Source organism: Natrix helvetica (assembly GCF_964273705.1).
Source record: "Natrix helvetica genome assembly, chromosome: 4".
In the NCBI taxonomy this organism is placed as follows: Eukaryota; Metazoa; Chordata; class Lepidosauria; order Squamata; family Natricidae; genus Natrix; species Natrix helvetica.
The window spans coordinates 30,540,895-30,559,291 of NC_138550.1; the positions used below are offsets into that span (position 1 = coordinate 30,540,895).

Below are 18,397 nucleotides of genomic sequence, written 5' to 3' on the forward strand. Positions count from 1 at the left end.
GAGATGAGCCCACTCTCTAAAGCCAATCACAACTAGTAGAGTAAAACCAGCAGGGTGACCTTCACCTTTCCTTTTAAATGAATTTGTAAGGCTGCCTGGTGCTCAAATGGCTCAAGGCAGTATCTAGGAAAAGTTACTACTAATGGTTACTACAACCATACTAAGGCTGACCCCAATTAATGATGGTAATTGGGACTGTCACGTGGTCATAATGCCCAATGTCATGTGACCACACTAACTTACAATGGCAGTTCTGGCAGTTGAACTCTCTTTGCCTGAAAATAAGCTCTCCCCTGAAAATATTGCAACACAGCAAAAGCCCCAAGGTGACCATGCTCATTGCCTCCTGCACCTCAAAAATAATAAGACCTCCCCGAAAATAAGGCCAAGAACTTTTGGGGGGGATCAAAATAAAATAAAACCCTGTCTTATTTTCAGGGAAGCATGGTAGTTGGGGTGGTTAAGCAAGTCCCATGTGGTTTTTAAGAGCAATGTCATGTGATTGTCATTTGTGACCTCCTGCCAGCTACCCATTAACTTTACTTGTTGAAAGCCATCAGTAAAGGTTACAAATGGTGATCACATGACCACAGGACTCTGTGACTGTTGTAATGGTGAGCTGGTTGCCAAGCAACTAAATTGCAATCACTGCAGGGATGCTATAATGGCCAAAACTTGAGGAGCAGCCACGAGTTTCCTCATTCAGCACTGTCATAACTTTGAACAATTGCTGAATGAATAATCATTAACAAAGACTACTTTTAGAAGAAAAATGAAATAGAAGTAGATAATCGTCGTACAGAGAATACAACAATTAGAACAATCCCAGCATTCTAGTGTGTTCACAAATCTCCACATCCCTGGAATTGCTGGAAGAGGATTGCAATGTTATAGACCTCAAGAAGAAGCTGCCACAGAAATCATAATGGCAAGAGAGAAAGCATGCTTACAGGGTCCCATAAGATAACATTTTTAAGTGCTGTAAAAGTATATGAAATAGAAATTTTGAAGACATTCTTGTTTTATCCATTCCTAGTTGGAATAAAATGGGACACAGTGGCTCAGTGGCTAAGATGCTGAGCTTGTTGATCAGAATGTTCGGCGGTTCGAATCCCTAGCACCGTGTAACAGAGTGAGCTCCCATTACTTGCCCCAGCTTCTGCCAATCTAGCAATTTGAAATCACGTATAAAATGCAAGTAGAAAAATAGGGACCACCTTTGGTGGCAAGGTAACAGCGTTCCGTGCGCTTTCGGCATTTAGTCATGCAGGCCACATGACCACAGAAGCATCTTTGGACAGTACTGGCTCTTCAGCTTTGAAAAAGAGATGAGCACTGCTCCCTAGAGTTGGAACGACCAGCACATATGTGCGAGGGGAACCTTTACCTTTACCTTAGTTGGAATAATCAATAGGATTGAACTAGAAAACCTCCAAGGTCCCTTCCAACTCTATTATTCTGTTATTCTATTATTCTATGTTACTCATACTGTATCTTCCAGAGATTGTGGAGCATGATTGTTTAAAGATGACCAAATATATCAAACATATAGTCTATATTGATCGCTTTGAGTTTTCTCATAACATCAAATAAGTTGCAAATTTAATACTTCTCTAATACCTGAGTATTTTGTTTCACAAAAGTAGGTGTGAAAATAAGGCATACGCTAGGGCCTGAAATAACTGTACCACTTACCATGTGTATTCCTTTATTATTTAGAACAGAATAATTAAATAAAAGCAATCTTATGTCAAATGTATCATTTCCAGAGGGGATTACAATGACTGTTCACTGACAATAGGAAAGTGGTTTTAGATAATATAGAGTCCTCTATCTATCTCATATTAAGCTAGATATCCCTCTGAATTTGTTTCACAAGCTTATTCCAAACTTCAGTGATTATTTTTGTCCTCCTTTTGAACTCCTGAGCTCATTAGGTAATTTAAATGCACATGAAATTACTAAGAAGTCATCATAATATTCAGAGAAGGATAAAATTCCATGGAGAGGCAAGTTCATATCTGCTTAGTATTCTGAGAGAATGGTTTAGATTATTTCCTATAAGAATTCAGCTATCAAATTTCTCAAGTTGATGCCCCGTACACTAGTGTGTAATATACATACTTTTAAAACAAACATCATTAATAAATGTATGTGTGATCAGAGACCAATGCTCCAAACAAACAATGAGGGTGATTATTTAAAAAGCTATTCCAAAACCATTACATCAACTGTTACATGAAACTGTACCAGCTCTTCCTTACTTTTCAGTTTAACAATTTTCAGGTAGAAATATTGTATTTTCTGTATCAGAACTGCATAAATGGTTAACTAAGAGGGACATTAATATCTCAAGAATTTAGGCTTGGATAGATTGGAAAAATTGCAGAATCTGGGGGCATAGTTAGAAGTGGGATCAGCCTAGAATCCAAATGTAGTCATAAACAACTAACAATCTACCTTAAATTCCATTGGATTTTATCTAATCCCAAGCAGGTGTTAACCACTACTTGTGAACATTCTTGTGCATAAGCATGATTAGCAATAAATCAATTAAATTGGACCTCCATGTGTGATCTTTTGTACCTGACAGGTAGGACATGGGAAATTAATTCAGTTGCCACTATAGAAATGGAGAGACATTATACAGTGAAACTTGAAAAATTAGAATATCGCGCAAAAGTTTATTTATTTCAGTAATGCAACTTAAAAGGTGAAACTAATATATGAGATAGACTCATTGCATGCAAAGCAAGATAGTCCAAGCCATGATTTGTCATAATTTTGATGATTATGGCTTACAGCTCATGAAAACCACAAATCCACAATCTCAGAAAATTAGAATATTGTGAAAAGGTGCATTATTCTAGGCTCAAAGTGTCCCACTCTAATCAGCTAATTACGCCATAACACCTGCAAAGGGTACCTGAGCCTTTAAATTGTCTCTCAGTCTGGTTCAGTAGAAATCACAATCATGGGAAAGACTGCTGACCTGACAGTTGTGCAGAAAACCATCATTGACACCCTCCATAAGGAGGGAAAGACTCAAAAGGTAATTGCAAAAGAAGTTGGATGTTCCCAAAGTGCTGTATCAAAGCACATTAATAGAAAGTGGAATGGGAAAGTGTGGAAGAAAACGGTGCACAAGCAGCCTGGAGAGGATTGTCAGGAAAAGGCTATTCAAAAGTATTGGGGACTTTCACAAGGAGTGGGCTGAAGCTAGAGTCAGTGCATCAAGAGCCACCACATACAGACGGATCCTGGACATGTGCTTCAAATGTTGTATTCTTCTTCTCAAGCCACTCCTGCACAACAAACAACGTCAGAAGCGTTTTACCCGGGCTAAAGAAAAACAGACCTGGTCTGTTGCTCAGTGGTCCAAAGTCCTCTTTTCTGATGAGAGCAACTTTTGCATCTCATTTGGAAACCAAGGACCCAGCGTATGGAGGAAGAATGGAGAGGCACACACTGCAAGATGCTTGAAGTCAGTGTGAAGTTTCCACAGTCTGTGTTGATTTGGGGAGCCATGTCATCTGCTGGTGTTGGTCCACTGTGCTTTGTTAAGTCCAGAGTCAACGCAGCCGTCTACCAGGAGATTTTGGAGCACTTCATGCTTCCTTCCGCAGACGAGCTTTATGGGGATGCTGACTTCATTTTCCAACAGGACTTGGCACCTACCCACACTGCCAAAAGCACCAAAACCTGGTTCAATGACCGTAAGGTTACTGTGCTTGATTGGTCAGCAAACTTGCCTGACCTGAACCCCATAGGGAATCTATGGGGCATTGCCAAGAGAAAGATGAGAGACATGAGACCGAACAATGCAGAAGAGCTGAAGGCCGCTATTGAAGCAATTTTCTGAGATTGTGGATTTGGGGTTTTCATGAGCTGTAAGCCATAATCATCACAATTATGACAAATCACGGCTTGAACTATCTTGCTTTGCATGTAATGAGCCTATTTTATATATTAGTTTCGCCTTTTAAGTTGCATTACTGAAATAAATGAACTTTTGCACCATATTCTAATTTTTTGAGTTTCACCTGTATTTTAAGAAGATACTGTCTCTCTTGCATTTCTCTTCTAGCACTATGGAATATAGAGCATTTTGTCCAGCTAGAAAAATGGCTTTTATGTTCAGGATGGACAATTTATATGTAAGACACTTAGCATGAATGACGTTCTTCTGAGCAAGCAACCTTTATAATAAGGAGAGAAAAGTGTCCATTTTTTCCTAAGGTCAAAAATATATTGTTATAGTTCCAAATTGGTTCTTTTAAAATCTGATAAAATTAAATAATGGGCAGAGTGGCCATGACATTTGAAGTTTTCATCCATCACTAACTTCTAGGAGAATATAGAATTGCCCTCAATAATTAAGGAGGCCAGAAATCATTCCATAAGGCCAATTTTAGCCAAAACTGTAGGTCAGAATCTCAAGCAAGGTTTAGTAGAAACTAACACAATTTCTATTGCACTATTAGAGGCATTGCAGACCACTAATGCTATAAGCATATAGGATAATAAACAAGTATATCTTCCACTAATTCTCTTGGTGACATTATTACGTCCTACAATAATAACATTATTACATTAGCTATGAGGTCAGGGACAAGTTGGCATTGGGATATGCTGCATAATTTGGTTTCTTTATCTGTAATACAGAGTCATCATCTTGTTGCTTGTTAGTATTTAAAATCTGATGGGTATTTGTAAGCATGTAGAAAGGCCAAAGTTTTCTGAAAGAAAATCTCAATGCACAGAATAAGATATTAGAACCGATGATAAGTTTGAATGATTTTATCTGAGAATTTTTTTCCTTAAATTATAATACTTACTAATTAATTTCAACACATCAAAAAGGCTACAGAAATAAACAAAACAGCGTGATTTATTTCTGCATTTTGGATTGGTTTTCATCGATCTTTTATAGCTCTTCTTATACACTGAAGACTATTAAGTTCAGCTTTTGTCTTTTTTTCACAGGCAGAGAATTTGAAGGTGAAGAAGAGTTCCTGGAGATCCTGGGAATAACACGAGAGCAGTCAGGCAAATACGAGTGCAAAGCTGCAAATGAGGTTTCCACAGCTGATGTGAAGCAAGTCCGAGTCACTGTGAATTGTGAGTATTTTTATTTCCACCAAATCAGATGTATTCTAAAGAAAAAGGAAAGTTGAACTTTGTGTATTATAGTGATGACAATCAATGAAAAACTCTTATGACATAGGAAACAACACCTGCAAAGTCCAATTGGGAGTATTAATGAAACAACTATGGAAAATCTCTATTAAAAGGAAAAGTGTTTTGCCAATGAAGGGGGGGGGGGAATAAAAAAAAAGACCAGCAAGAGAATTTAAGAGAAAGCAATTCGCATTTCCTCCTGTAACTCAATAGATACCAGATGAATTAAACACAGAGCAAGGAAAAACCATAAAATAAACAGCACTCACAGTTATACATTCTGTGCTAACTCTTCAACAAAACTTTTCAAAATGAGAAAAGAGTTATTAAAGAAAAGCCCAAACTGGGAGAATCACTGTACACTGCACTGTATTTTTCAGATTATAAGACGCACTGGAGTATAAGACGCATCAAGATTTTGAAAAGGCAAATTAAAAAAAAAATGCACTCTGCAGACCCCCCCCAAAATGGGCCATTTTTCGTGAAAATGGACCCATTTTTTGTCCAAACAAAGGGCATGCACAGCCTTTAAGAGGCTTTTAGAGTATTCCTGGGGACTGGGGGGAGGGGCAAAACAAGCAAAAAACAGCCTGTTTTTTACTCATTTCTGCCCTCCCCAGCCCCCAGGAAGCCTTCTGGAGGCCTCCTAAGGGCTATGCATGGCCATTTTGGTGAAGGGAGCAGGGTTTTGGGAGGCAAAAAATGCTGTATTCAGTGTATAAGACTCCCCCAGATTTTCACCCTCTTTTTTGACGGAAAAAGGTGTGTCTTATACTCCGAAAAATATGGTACCTTGCCGATATTTAAGATCACTTTTTTTTAAGTGAGAAAAGATTAGTGTTTCTCAAGGAATCTGCTTATAAATGTTTATCATAAATAAGGTATAAACCAGAGGTAGGTTCCTACCGATTCTGGCTCTCCCGAACTAATATTGCTGCCTTCAAACAAAGAGTGAACCAGTTCTCTGTTTTTGTTAAAAGAGGGCCTGCCTGCCCACCCCAGGGTTATACTTACCTTTATTCTTCTTAACTTTAAGCTTCTGAAGCCCAGCTAATTTGGGGGAGGGGCAGTTTTAACTCTTCAGCTGTTTTCCTTTTTTTTCTGACCAATTTTCATTCCATTGCCATGCATGCACAGCGAACTGGTAGTAAACCGGTTAGGAACCCACCGCTGGTATAAACTATTTAGTAAATACTAGATTAGGAAAATATAAATATGGAACTCGTACTGTAACCTCTTTAGCTATCCAAAATAGACAGCTTTTTCTTTGTTTGAATGTGGCTTAGCTAAATCTGTTCAGCAATTGCTTTAAATCCCTAATTTAGAAATTTTAGAAATTTAGAAATTTTAGAAATTTAGAAATTTGACCATGTCAGTAAACTCTTCATTGGTGAATTAGCCTGAATATATATTTTGGGATAAAAAGTAAATCTTATTTTGAACATGGAAAAAGATAAGGATAACTAACCTCAGCTACACTCTGAGGACATGGGAGAAAAAAGGAGTAGTGGGTCATATTCATGTCATGTTAACCCTGATCCGTATTATGATAAAAGAAGACTCAAACCTAAATTACACACTTAATTTAAATTCCTGGCTAAGTTGTGAAATTTCTGAATATCTTTGTTCAATGTTTCTTATCCAATCTGCTTACCTACAGAAAATCAAGAAAAAAGTGCAGATGTCAATTCTGACAAACATACTTCATCCCATCCCATCAAAAAATGAACTGTTACAAGACAAGCCCTCTCCTGATTAGCCAAAAACCTTAGTGCGATGCTGCAATTTGCACAATGCTTCCTTGACTTTGGTAGAGAGGAAGGAAAACTGAGGACCTGGCATGGGGACTGAGATGGAAATTCACACCAGTGGAAACCATCTACTGTAAACCTTCAACCATATATCTATGTTGCAGAAGGTTCTTTGTTTTGTTTCTGACCTTGAAGTTAATTGCATTCAGTTATAGAAGAAGTGAAAAAAACTTGATAGTGTTGTAAAAACATAGATGTTCTCAGATGCTGATGCAGAACTGGCCAAATACTAAGTGTGGAGGTTAAAGCATAAAAAGAACGTATTGATTATAGTTCTTAAATGAGATATGGAGCAATACAACAACCTAAGGCTCTTTTTCTAACTAACTGCTCAGAGTCTAGGTGTAAAAGTGACACAGCTGAGTCATAGTCAACTATAAATGTGCATATGCATGCATGCATCTGTTTGATTAGAATATATTATTCTTTTTATAAGGCTACAGCAGATGTAAATTGTTAAGCACTTTGTGTTACATCCAGAGATCTGCCTGAATCAGAGGATTGGACTGCTAGAAGATGACCTTCTCATTCAGTGCTTTCTTCAGCAGCCAAAAGCACCTTGTAAAAAATCTACAGGATCAGGGACCCTGCTGAATGAGGAAGAGACAGCAGGTGGTGATCATAGATAATTAGACAGACTAGCATCTGTGGAAGTTATTTTCATACACGCTGCTTCTTAGATTCAGTTAGGGTTAGATCTCTTAATTTTATACATTGTATATTAGAAAAGCATGGTATCAGTAGCTCTGTAAGCTACTTTTGATCCTTAACTTCATCATATGTAATTTGTGCTGAAGTCACACAATCAGAGACTTCAAAAGTATTAAGTCACCAAATTCAACCCTCCATTTAGTGCAGAAGTACAAATTAAAGCATTCCAAGCAAAAAAAATCTATCACCAGCCTGTGCTTGAAGGCAGCTGGTAAAGGGCACCTCACTGCCATCCTAAGTAATTGATTCCATTGTCAGATAGTTTTACTGTTAGAAAGTTTTTCATAACACTTAACTGACATTTGCATGTATGCCATTATCCTGTGTCCAGTATTCTGTAATGACCAAGGATATAAGGCCTTTAGTCTGAATCCTTTCGGATACTTGAAGAACACCAGATCAATGTAATCTTTTTCCAAGTTTCCGTGATATCTTTTTCTAAGATTTAATTTACAGTTCCATGATCACTCTCATGACATTCTTTGGATTTGTTCCAGTTTGAATCTTTTTCAGTCTGATATCTCAAACTAGGCACAGGAGTTTTCAACTTGCAGTCATAATTAAGCCTAGAATTACAGTTGTAAGTCATGCTGGTTGTTGAGTGGGTCATCAGATGACCATGCCTGATTTTACAGTGGTTTTTTGCAGTGGTTATGCAAAACATCATGGTTATTAAGCAAACACCATGGTATTGTTAAGTGAACCCAATATATGGGATTTTAGAAATAAATGCCAGTTTCTGGCAAAAAACAACAACTCATAAATCATAGTCACGTGGCTGTGGAACATTGCAAACAGCCATAATGTGAGCCGGTTGCTAGGTGCCCAAAATCTGATCATATGATCTGGAGGTGATCATCAGAACTTTGAATCTGGATTGTAAGGTTGTTGTTTATTCTTTTTGTTTCCTTTTTTTTTGTCACTCCAGTTGCTAAGCAAGTTGTAAGTCGGGAACTACCTGTAAAGAATTCAAGACATGTTCTGGCTAATATAGTCCTACTAGGCTTAACAGAATTCATAGTTTTTAGGAAAACAAACAAGGCCAATGTGTTTGTAGGAACTAAATATAAAAAGATCAAATCTGACTAGGAATCATGATGTTGTTTGTTCCAGATTGCTCCAACCTAGTGCCCTCCTGATGTAGCTAACTTCAAATACCAGAGCCAGCAATTAACATGTAAAAAGCTTTTTCATGAGGATTATGGCAATTGATGCACATTTGAAGTGCATCAAACTAGATTGTAGCAGATCATTGTGGTCCTCTGGTGATTTGAAAGCTCTTTTTTCCAGAAGTCTCTGCATCTTCTAGTCCTCTTTTGCTTTGGAGTGGTAGCTTGTAATTTTTGCTGCCATCAGTTACCTTCCAGAAAGCACCTTTAATTGACATCCCTCAATCCTGGTATTTGTGAGATAGGATTCATTTGGGGTAATTAAAAGATCAAACTACAAAAGTAGAAACTATATCTGTAATGCTACTTGCTGACTGTATGGAATATAAACATAGTGAACAAAGGATTCAGCCTTCTCTTTCCTTGCCTTTGAGAGATCAAACCAATCAAAGAGGGAATAAGCAAAAGCTTAATTAAAAGAAGATAAACATGTAAAGCCCCCTTTAAACATTAAATATCAAAATGAAAATAGTGGATGTGGAAAAATAAATTTCAGATAAATCCCACGGGAGGGCTGTTCTGTTACAAACAGTGGTCTTTCTGCCAGAGTCTCTGACAAAATATTGGAGAGGTTTCACTGTTATACATCACAAGAGATTCTAAAATAAACCTTACAGCTTTTGAAAACAGCCTTAAAGATGAAGAAAGGCTAAAACTATGCCCAATTCTCTAACTAGGGCAGAAAAATAAAGAATACAGGACTTAGCACAATAAAATCCTGGATAGACATCTTAGCTATATCTACAGAAACAGAAGTTTTCTGAAGAAAAGTTCTTATTTGTTGGATTTAGTTGCTTCTTATTTGATTCAAACTGTTAACTTCTGTTGAGGAGATGAAAAATGCTGCTCTGTCCTTCCGTATATCCTCCGCTCCTAAAAAACCAAACTGGTTTTTTTTCTTCTTACTCTCCAGGCGAAGGATGGGCCTTTATATGATCATTGTCACTTGAGTTTATGGCATGAGAAAGAAAAGTATGTGAAGAAGGAAAGTACACTGTAGATATTATGATGTAGAACAGCATTGGTCGTATTTACTTTCAGTCAGATTGTCTCTTTGAACATTATTTTGATTCATTAGGATTTATATATGTGATTATGCATGTAATAGATATTTTCTGCCTGAGAAATTGCACTTTTTTAATACCAGTGCTATCATTTTAAACATACTTATTTAAAAAATTAAAACCCACAAGAGTATAAGGACGGTTATCAGAAACAATATTAAATACTCATAAACGTGTTGATTGTAACTATAAGTCAGGTACAAGGAGACTTGTACTTTGAAAGCAGGTAGTTTTCTAATAATGTTTTTTCCCTTCTTTTGAATATGAATGTGTTAATTTCTTCTCAGAATAAAAATAAATAGTGGTAATAATATTTTTCAGAGTTTTGTAAATATTTTTATTTTTATTTTCAATGATATAATGTTCTCAGTTTGATACAATCCATTCATACATTAATACAATATTGCAATTATTTTTTTATTACACTAAACTCTCTGCTTACTTACTGTTATTGTATATCCTTTTATCCCTTGCTTTTTTTTCTTTTCACCTTTTTGTTGTTATTTAAAATGTTTTAATAAAGAAATGGTGAGAAAAAAGAAAGCAAAGAAGCAGTATATTCTCAGGGTTATTTTATTATTATTGGTATTCTGAATCATACAACAAACTCCTAATCATAACAGTCAAAAAAAAGAAAAAGTTTACCTTTCTACCTTGATTTCATTTGCACTGGATTTCAAATAGAAATTATTTATATTCCCACAAAAAAATAGAATAAAACCCACTAAAGGCTGAAACATCTACTGTACATATACCTAGATGGAATTGCAATATAAAATATTGTAGCCTTCCTCCAATAACTTCTTCTGGATTGTTTATTATGTTAGTTGCCTTTTTTTTCTTAACAAACATATGACTTCTATTTATTATAGAGGAAAGACAAGGTACAGAAAATATCTCGGTAATTTAATATAAAATGCTGAAATTGCTGTCTTCTGACAGCTTGCACATGTATGTGCATGTGTGTTCAATTTTTTTCTCTGCTCCTAATTACTGTTTATTTGTGATATTTTGAAGGTTGGGGTTTGTTTTTTTCTCTTACAGTATTAAATACCTCCAACTGGGCAATAAAACTGTTCTTTAAGAATCCATCCTATATGGAGACATAGTTAATCTTATATTATGGGAGAGATGAAAGCAGCAAAGATCTTCTTTTAAGATCACAAAAATATTATCATAATAAAGAAGGAAGGATAGTGCAATTCATCATTTTCTCACTTGATAGATCTCATCTTGTTAATCAGACATCATGCCTTAAAAGAATATGTGAAAATAAATAAGAGGGGTGAATACATGTTCGTGGCCTTTGTGCATTGTAAATAAAGGTGGATCCTACATACATACATACATGCATACATACATACATACATACATACATACATACAACTCAAATAAAAACTTCAGTACAAGCATTATTGCTACTGTAATGAACATCACAATTACGAAAATATGTATTGCATTGAAAGAGGTACAACTGCAAACTAATTCATTTGGTATAGGAAGGTTGAGAGTATTGGCAATGTGACTAACATAAGCAAGAGCATTCAAATTAGGGCTAGGTTGCTCTAAAATCGAAAAATTACTCAATTTCAAAAGATACGTTGAAAGTAGAAGGATAAAAGTCATCAAATCGTATCTAATATCTGAGTACTTACTCTTTTGCTTTCACAAAGCAAAGGCAGGTTTTATAAACCTTGTTCAACTGTCTACTAGTGTGATTTCAATAAATTCTATAGAGCATGGTTGCTTATTTTCAGGTTTTAGGGATGATAATGAAGCCAAAAATATCCCAGTTGTAAATGTTGTCTTTATTATTAAACTAAAGCTTATGCAACACTGGAAAAAGAGAAATCTGCATTAAAAATAGACTCAAATACACACATTTAAGCTCACACTAAAGGCCTTTATTTATTTGAGCTGTCATTGCACATTTTATTTAACAGTAGCTAGAAATAAAAATGTGCAACGTTACCATAGCACTTCAATTGCAAATCTAGCACTTAGTGATTTTCTATGAGGAAGATGAAGTTGTGGATCCTAATTACCTGTGTAAAAAAATGTTGGAAATTAGTTCTTTCTGAGGAGCCACCTTTGATTTAATTGAAATGTTCATTCACTGCCTAAAATTATTCTGGCCAATTCTACCCAAGTCCATCCTATTATTCACCAGTATAGGCCATGAAGTAATTTCAGAAATGTTGAAAGTATAAATTCAAAATTAATGTGGGAACTATGCGTGAAAATCAGAATGGTATTATAGTATGTATGCAGAGGAAAGCTTAAACTGGGTTTAAATATGTGCAATCACAGAAGGCATAGTTTGCTTCATCAGTTGTGCATAATCTTTTATTCTTTCATTTTAGGATTGATATCTTTATCCTTGATTTGTTCATTCTAGTTGTTGTTGTTTTTCTTTTAAAATATATAGTAGCAAGTGGCAAATTATGAGATCTAATTTATGTAGAAGCCATTAGAGAAGTTGGTCCTTCAGGTTTGCAGTAAGAAAGGGCCATAGCTCAGTGAATAAGCATACAAATTTATGATCACCGACTCTGTTTATACATTTCTTGTTAAAAGGATCCAAATGTGGGTGGTTTTAGAAGTGGCATTCACAAAGAGCAATGCCGGGATAATATGATAAAAGACTTTTTCCTTTATTGCATAAAATGACTAACAACCAAAATCTATATGCTACCACTATAAAAGCAACATTTCATATTAGACAAATCACTATGGAATTTACTTTTTCTCCCATACACTCATCTTTTTCATCTTTATATTCTTTACTATTATTACAACCCACAATATTTTTTAAAAGAAATGCAATGCATCCCACAAAATTTTGTGGATTTCATTCACAAAATGTGTATATAGGCTTCTAGTCTAGGAACCATTTAGTGGTTCATAATTAAGCCTCAAGATATGCATATTTGAATGGCTCCAACTAGGCACACATTGATAGCACGAGTGACATGAGCCAGTCTTTCTCTCCTGCAGACCCGCCAACTATCACGGAATCCAAGAGCAATGTATCTGCTACAGGGCGGCCGGTTTCACTTAAGTGTGCAGCCTCTGCTGTGCCTACGCCTGATTTTGAATGGTACAGAGATGACACTAGGTAATTATGCTATTTATCTTCTTTCTGTTGTCTGTGATGTCTAGCTTAAAAATGTTCTCTTTATACTCAATGCTCACTTTCCAAAAATTCCATCACTCATCTTCTTTTTTTCTTTCAACATTCCACCCACTAGCCGTATGACCACAAGTTAGCAACAAACACAGGTATGGTATCTGTATAATAATCAGTTGTGCTTTGAATACAAGCTCCACATATATTTGAAGGGAGTGCTAGGCTTCTAAATAAAGGTTTGCAGTGTAGTTTTGGAAGATTTAGATGAGAAAGGTCTATCTGGATTGTGTCTAAGTTCTGATACAATAAAATGGTTAATTTTTTTAAATGCCACAAGATTCTTTGTTGTGTTTGCTGAAAAAGACTCGCATAGCTATTATAACGGCTAGGAAAATAGTGAATTAGAAGGGGAGGAATTGAAAAAGAAGAGGGGTAAAGCGATGCAAAAGGCAAATCTTACCACATTATTTATGAATTAATGAAAAAGATGATTAAAAAAACAAGAATGAACTTGTAGATAAAAAATTCTGTAACTTTCATAGTTTTCTCTCTTTCATTCTCATATAATCCCCTGTCGGTATCAAAGTAACCATCTCATTCCATATCTGTCTCCAGTCTGCATTGAACTTTAAAATCCTCATACTTACCATATACAAAGAATACAAAATGTTATTGTATTTACCATTGACTTTTCTTGATTCTCAGGATAAATAGTGCCAATGGTCTGGAGATCAGGAGCATAGGGAGCCAGTCCTTCCTGACAGTGACCAATGTCACTGAAGAACATTATGGCAACTATACCTGTGTCGCTACCAACAAACTGGGAATCACAAATGCTAGCCTATTTCTTTACAGTAAGTATGGAAGCGAAAAGAAAATATCTGAGTGAATTTCACTGTTGTAGTGAAAAAGATGCTCTGTAGATAGGGCAATCTTGGGTCCTAAAATGAATTAAGCAAAAGAGAAGAGAAGAGAAAGAAAAAAACATCCTTCTACTCCATCCTCATATCCAAAGAAAAATAAATAGGAAGATCTCCTTCTTTAAAGTCAGGGGCTTACTTCCAAGTAGCATTGCTTAGATTTTCAGTATAAATTAACTTAGTTTCCAAGACAACAAATCCAGTTCCATTTGGAAATAATACTATTAAGCGGTGTTATTCATAATTATATCCCAACCTTAAACTAAAATTAGTGTGATTGAAAGCCATCATCAAGATATATAGTATTGATATTAGAAAGCAGCTAACATGGTACAATTATTGTTTGAATTATTGATGAAATGTAATTTGACAACATGTAGAAAGAAATGCAAGTTGAAATAAGGACAGAAAAGAAACAGTTTTCTTTCAAGACAATTCAAAAGAAGTTAAAGTCATAGATCAAAATCTAATAAAGAAACATTGCTTGGGTTTAATGGTTGTTTTCATGAGCTGTGAGAAAAGATGAATATAGTCCATTGAGAGAGAGACAGAGACAGAGAGAGAGAGAGAGAGAGAGAGAATCCCAACCACAGCTAGATACATATTTTTATAAATCACATATAATGTTTACCATGGTCCTGAGACTAACTTTCCATCATTCCCAAATATAAATTATTAATACACATTTCTGTTTGCATTGTAAAACAAATGAAGGTAATTCTGTAGCCTTAATTGTAGGCATTTTGAAACAGTGTGACCAAAAAAAGTGAAAATAAAGCAAAGCTGTCTTTTGGTATAGGTTTACATTTTTCAACTTAACTTTTTTGTTAAGAAAATAATCAAGACGAGAAACAGGTGCAAATGTATCTATTTACGCACATATGCCTGAATGCATTTTATGGGTTCCAATTTATCTTTTCTTAATCTTTGATAAAAATAGAATATAAAAAAATCAAGTTATTTCTTAACTCAGCAAGGTCTTTTAATAGTCTTTTCTTGGAAACATAATCAAGAAAGACAACTATACCATTAAGCAGCTGAAGGATAGTTAGCAGCTGGGTGGATAGAGATACTTCAATAAAAATACTCATTAACTTATTAGCCCTCACATACAAGGAGACATTGTTCAAAAAGATCTAATTCTGATGACAGACAATACTTGAAACAATGATTCATTGTTGAATGAGGTCCAACATTTTCTTGACCGTTGTGATAGACCAACTAATTTAAGCTTCAGGTCAGACTAAAATATATTATTTCATTCTGTGTTTTATCTTGGAGTAATAGATTATACTTCTTTGGATTTTTTTCAGCAATTTTCAAGGTCTTTATCCAGTTAGCACAAGCTATTTGAGTGAGTCATCATCTTTTATCTCTGACTTCAGAACTTATCGCTTTTGAAAAATATAAACCAATAATATGGCTAAGAACAGATGTGCAATGTTGATACTTTTATAAATAGTAAATGGAACAATAAGGCAAAGATGGTCTTATGAGGTTCATTGGTAAATGTGCTTCAAAAAGCAGATTTGGAAGCACAGTGCATAGGAGCAGAGACCCAATCACTCATGCTTCCTTACATCCACAAATGCTTCAATTATTACTCATAAGGTCAAAGAAGTAAACCAAAAGCAACTGCTGTTCAGATCATCCTTGAAAGTTGCTGCAGTTTTGTTTGACTTTGTCTCAAATGTATCACAGGAAGAAGTAGATGAAAGGAAAACAAGACAATAAAATAAACAGGATTGTAAATATTGGGACATTACTTTGACTATGTGTATCCTGTACATATTGAAGCAATGTTGAAGCAACAAAAGGAAAAAAAACCACACCTAAAGTATGGATCTACAGATATAAACAATGGGGTTCTAGCTTTTCTAGCCTGGATGCTCAACAGCTACCAAAGTTATTCCTTCACTTATATCCTCTTTCCTTTTCTTTACAAGTTATCCTTTTACTCACTAAAACAAGCAGTAAAGGGGGAAAACCAAATATGTATCAGTTTGCAAGAATTTGTTTTTGTAGAAAGGAAAGAAAATGAGAGATCTACTGGACTTTCTGTTTTGCAGAAGGAATTTCCTTGTTCTAAGATCCTTGTTATAGGATATTTGTCTTTCTTTCAATAAAACCTAGCCATTCTTTGCAGTAGGAAATGTGCAGTGGACAAAGAACAGGAAGACCTATTTGTGGGCAAAGGCTGATTTTCTTTCAATCTTGCTTTTTCATTGTACTTGCTTTTTCATTTGCCCTGGTAGACACTAAAGGATTAATGAAACTCTTCCTATGGCTTCTGAAAAGATAACCTGATTAATTCAGTAGGACTTATTCTCAGATAAATAGGCTTGAGTCAGCACTGTAAATCAATGAAAGCAAAATACTATATATTGTTTAACAATTCCCTTTTTATGTGGTCTTCCAAAAATAATATGAATTAGTAGAGATTTGTGGATCACCTACTTTCTTTTTCAATCAGATACTTCACATTTTATTGACTAAAGAATCTGGTAGTACTTTTTAAAAACTAATCTCGTTCTGAAAGACTTATGCCCTTTAATTAGGTTTGCTAGTCTGCAAAGATACTTTCATACTCCTTCTGATTTTTGGCCACCATAAACTAACATAGCTTTCCTCCTACAAGGACATCTCTTATATGTCATTCTGCTTTGGCGAAGTGTCAGGATGGGGTCAAGCACTTACTTCATTAATAGTAGTTGCTGCATATAGTAGACAGTTGCTCTTATCAAGGCATAGTGAGAAGCAATAAAAGTTTTTTCCCTACCCATTTCAATGAGTTTCCAGAAATAAAACACTTTTTGAAAATATGCCCAGTCCTGTTGATGGGATTTATATATTTTGTTTTGTGACTTCTAATTGCTCCATTTTACCAAGAAAGCTTTCTAGCAGGCAGATTCTCACTGCCTCAACAGGCTCCTGAATATAAATAGTTGTAGTAACAGATTGGAAGAAGCATTTGGCCAGACTTCTATCAGTAACATACATACCAGCAAGAAAAAGTGTTATGCTTTATTTTCTAGACTATTCTCTGTTTAGAAATGCTATCATATTCTTCCAGCCAATGTTTTAAATTCATAGTTATAAAAGGGGTTTGGTCTAATTTTTTATTGAGAAAAAAATTGAAGAATACTTTCTCTGGTTTGGCTATAGAGCAGTTTAGATGTCTGAGAAAGTGCTATGAATGCCAGTCAATATCAGAACTTGGGTTGGTGTCACTATTTGATAATATTGAATCAAAGTTAGTAAACTACAAAGGTAACAAGTTCAGAGTTCCCCATGCTATCTAGACTTTGCTCTGATATAATGTCTCAAATATGTTCTACATCTCTGTAGGTTCCTACTGGCATATTATATACAATGTACAATATGGGAATATCAGAACAGTTCATTTATTTGGTGTCATGAAGGTCTAAAAGTGCCCATGAATAGCAGAACATTCTTATGTAATTCTAAAATAATTTAAACTATCTTACCTATGCAGACAATAGCAGGAGTAAATCCTAACAAAGATAAAGTATACTTCAGGTTTCTGCCTTCATTTAAATTTTTATTCTCAAAACCATCTGAAGAATAAATAAAATCCAGATTGAGATCAGTCCTAGAACCTAATTCCTATATGTTTTCAATATAATGTCTGCAACAAGACTATATTCTATTGTGAGAGAAAAAGGAGAATAAGTGGATATATTCCTGTCCCCCTATGTACACTCATTCATTCAACATCACCTTAACATACATATAGCCTCAAGACGTTAGTATGACTTCCTAAAGTTTTCTGTAAGGTAGGGGAAATGTAGTTATTTTTACAATGAAGTAGAGAAATTTAAAAAAAAGACATCCCAAGAAACTGGCCATCTGAATTGTGCAAACTGAGCAGACTTAATAACTGTCTCAGCATTTTGAAAAAATGAAAATGTGGTGTTCCTATGCATATACATATGTGCTAAAAGGAGCACAATTTATCACCCTCCAGCTTTGTAGAAACATTAGACTTCAAAATAAATCCTGGTGCTTACTTTGCAGCCAGAAGGGGGAAAATACATTACACAAAGCAGCTGTTACCAATTGGGGGGCCATTTACTAAGTTTAACTATGTAGGAGCCTGAATTATTGTTTCAGAAGATATGAAGGAGTGGTATCCTTAAATTCCTGTACAATCCCATGAAAAGATATGACTAATTTAAAAATTATACTTGTTGCTATGTTTAGATTGTCATAGGTTCCAAAGCATCTTTTCAGAACTTAATCTAACATTTCTAGTATTAAGTCAGAAAGAGGACATACAAATATATGTACCCCATCACATACAGTTCATATCTGGCAGCATTATTCCATTTTCTGGTAAGCAATATTTTGCAAAGTTCAGAAGAAGCATAAGAAGTTTTAGGGAAACGAA

General features: G+C 35.2%; 1 protein-coding gene across 3 annotated transcripts in view; it reads left to right on the plus strand.

Annotated features, from left to right (window-relative positions):
* LSAMP (limbic system associated membrane protein) overlaps nt 1-18,397 on the plus strand; it is a 505,584-nt gene that overhangs the window by 458,212 nt on the left and 28,975 nt on the right. For 2 of the 3 annotated variants that reach the window (XM_081951125.1, XM_081951123.1), the window contains exons 4-6: nt 4,987-5,121; nt 12,934-13,054; nt 13,772-13,920. In XM_081951125.1, coding sequence (XP_081807251.1) covers nt 4,987-5,121; nt 12,934-13,054; nt 13,772-13,920 — 405 coding nt within the window. Of the gene's footprint in view, nt 1-4,986; nt 5,122-12,933; nt 13,055-13,771; nt 13,921-15,299; nt 15,394-18,397 lie in introns of those variants that run through there. The other variant, XM_081951124.1, reaches the window with a different exon arrangement.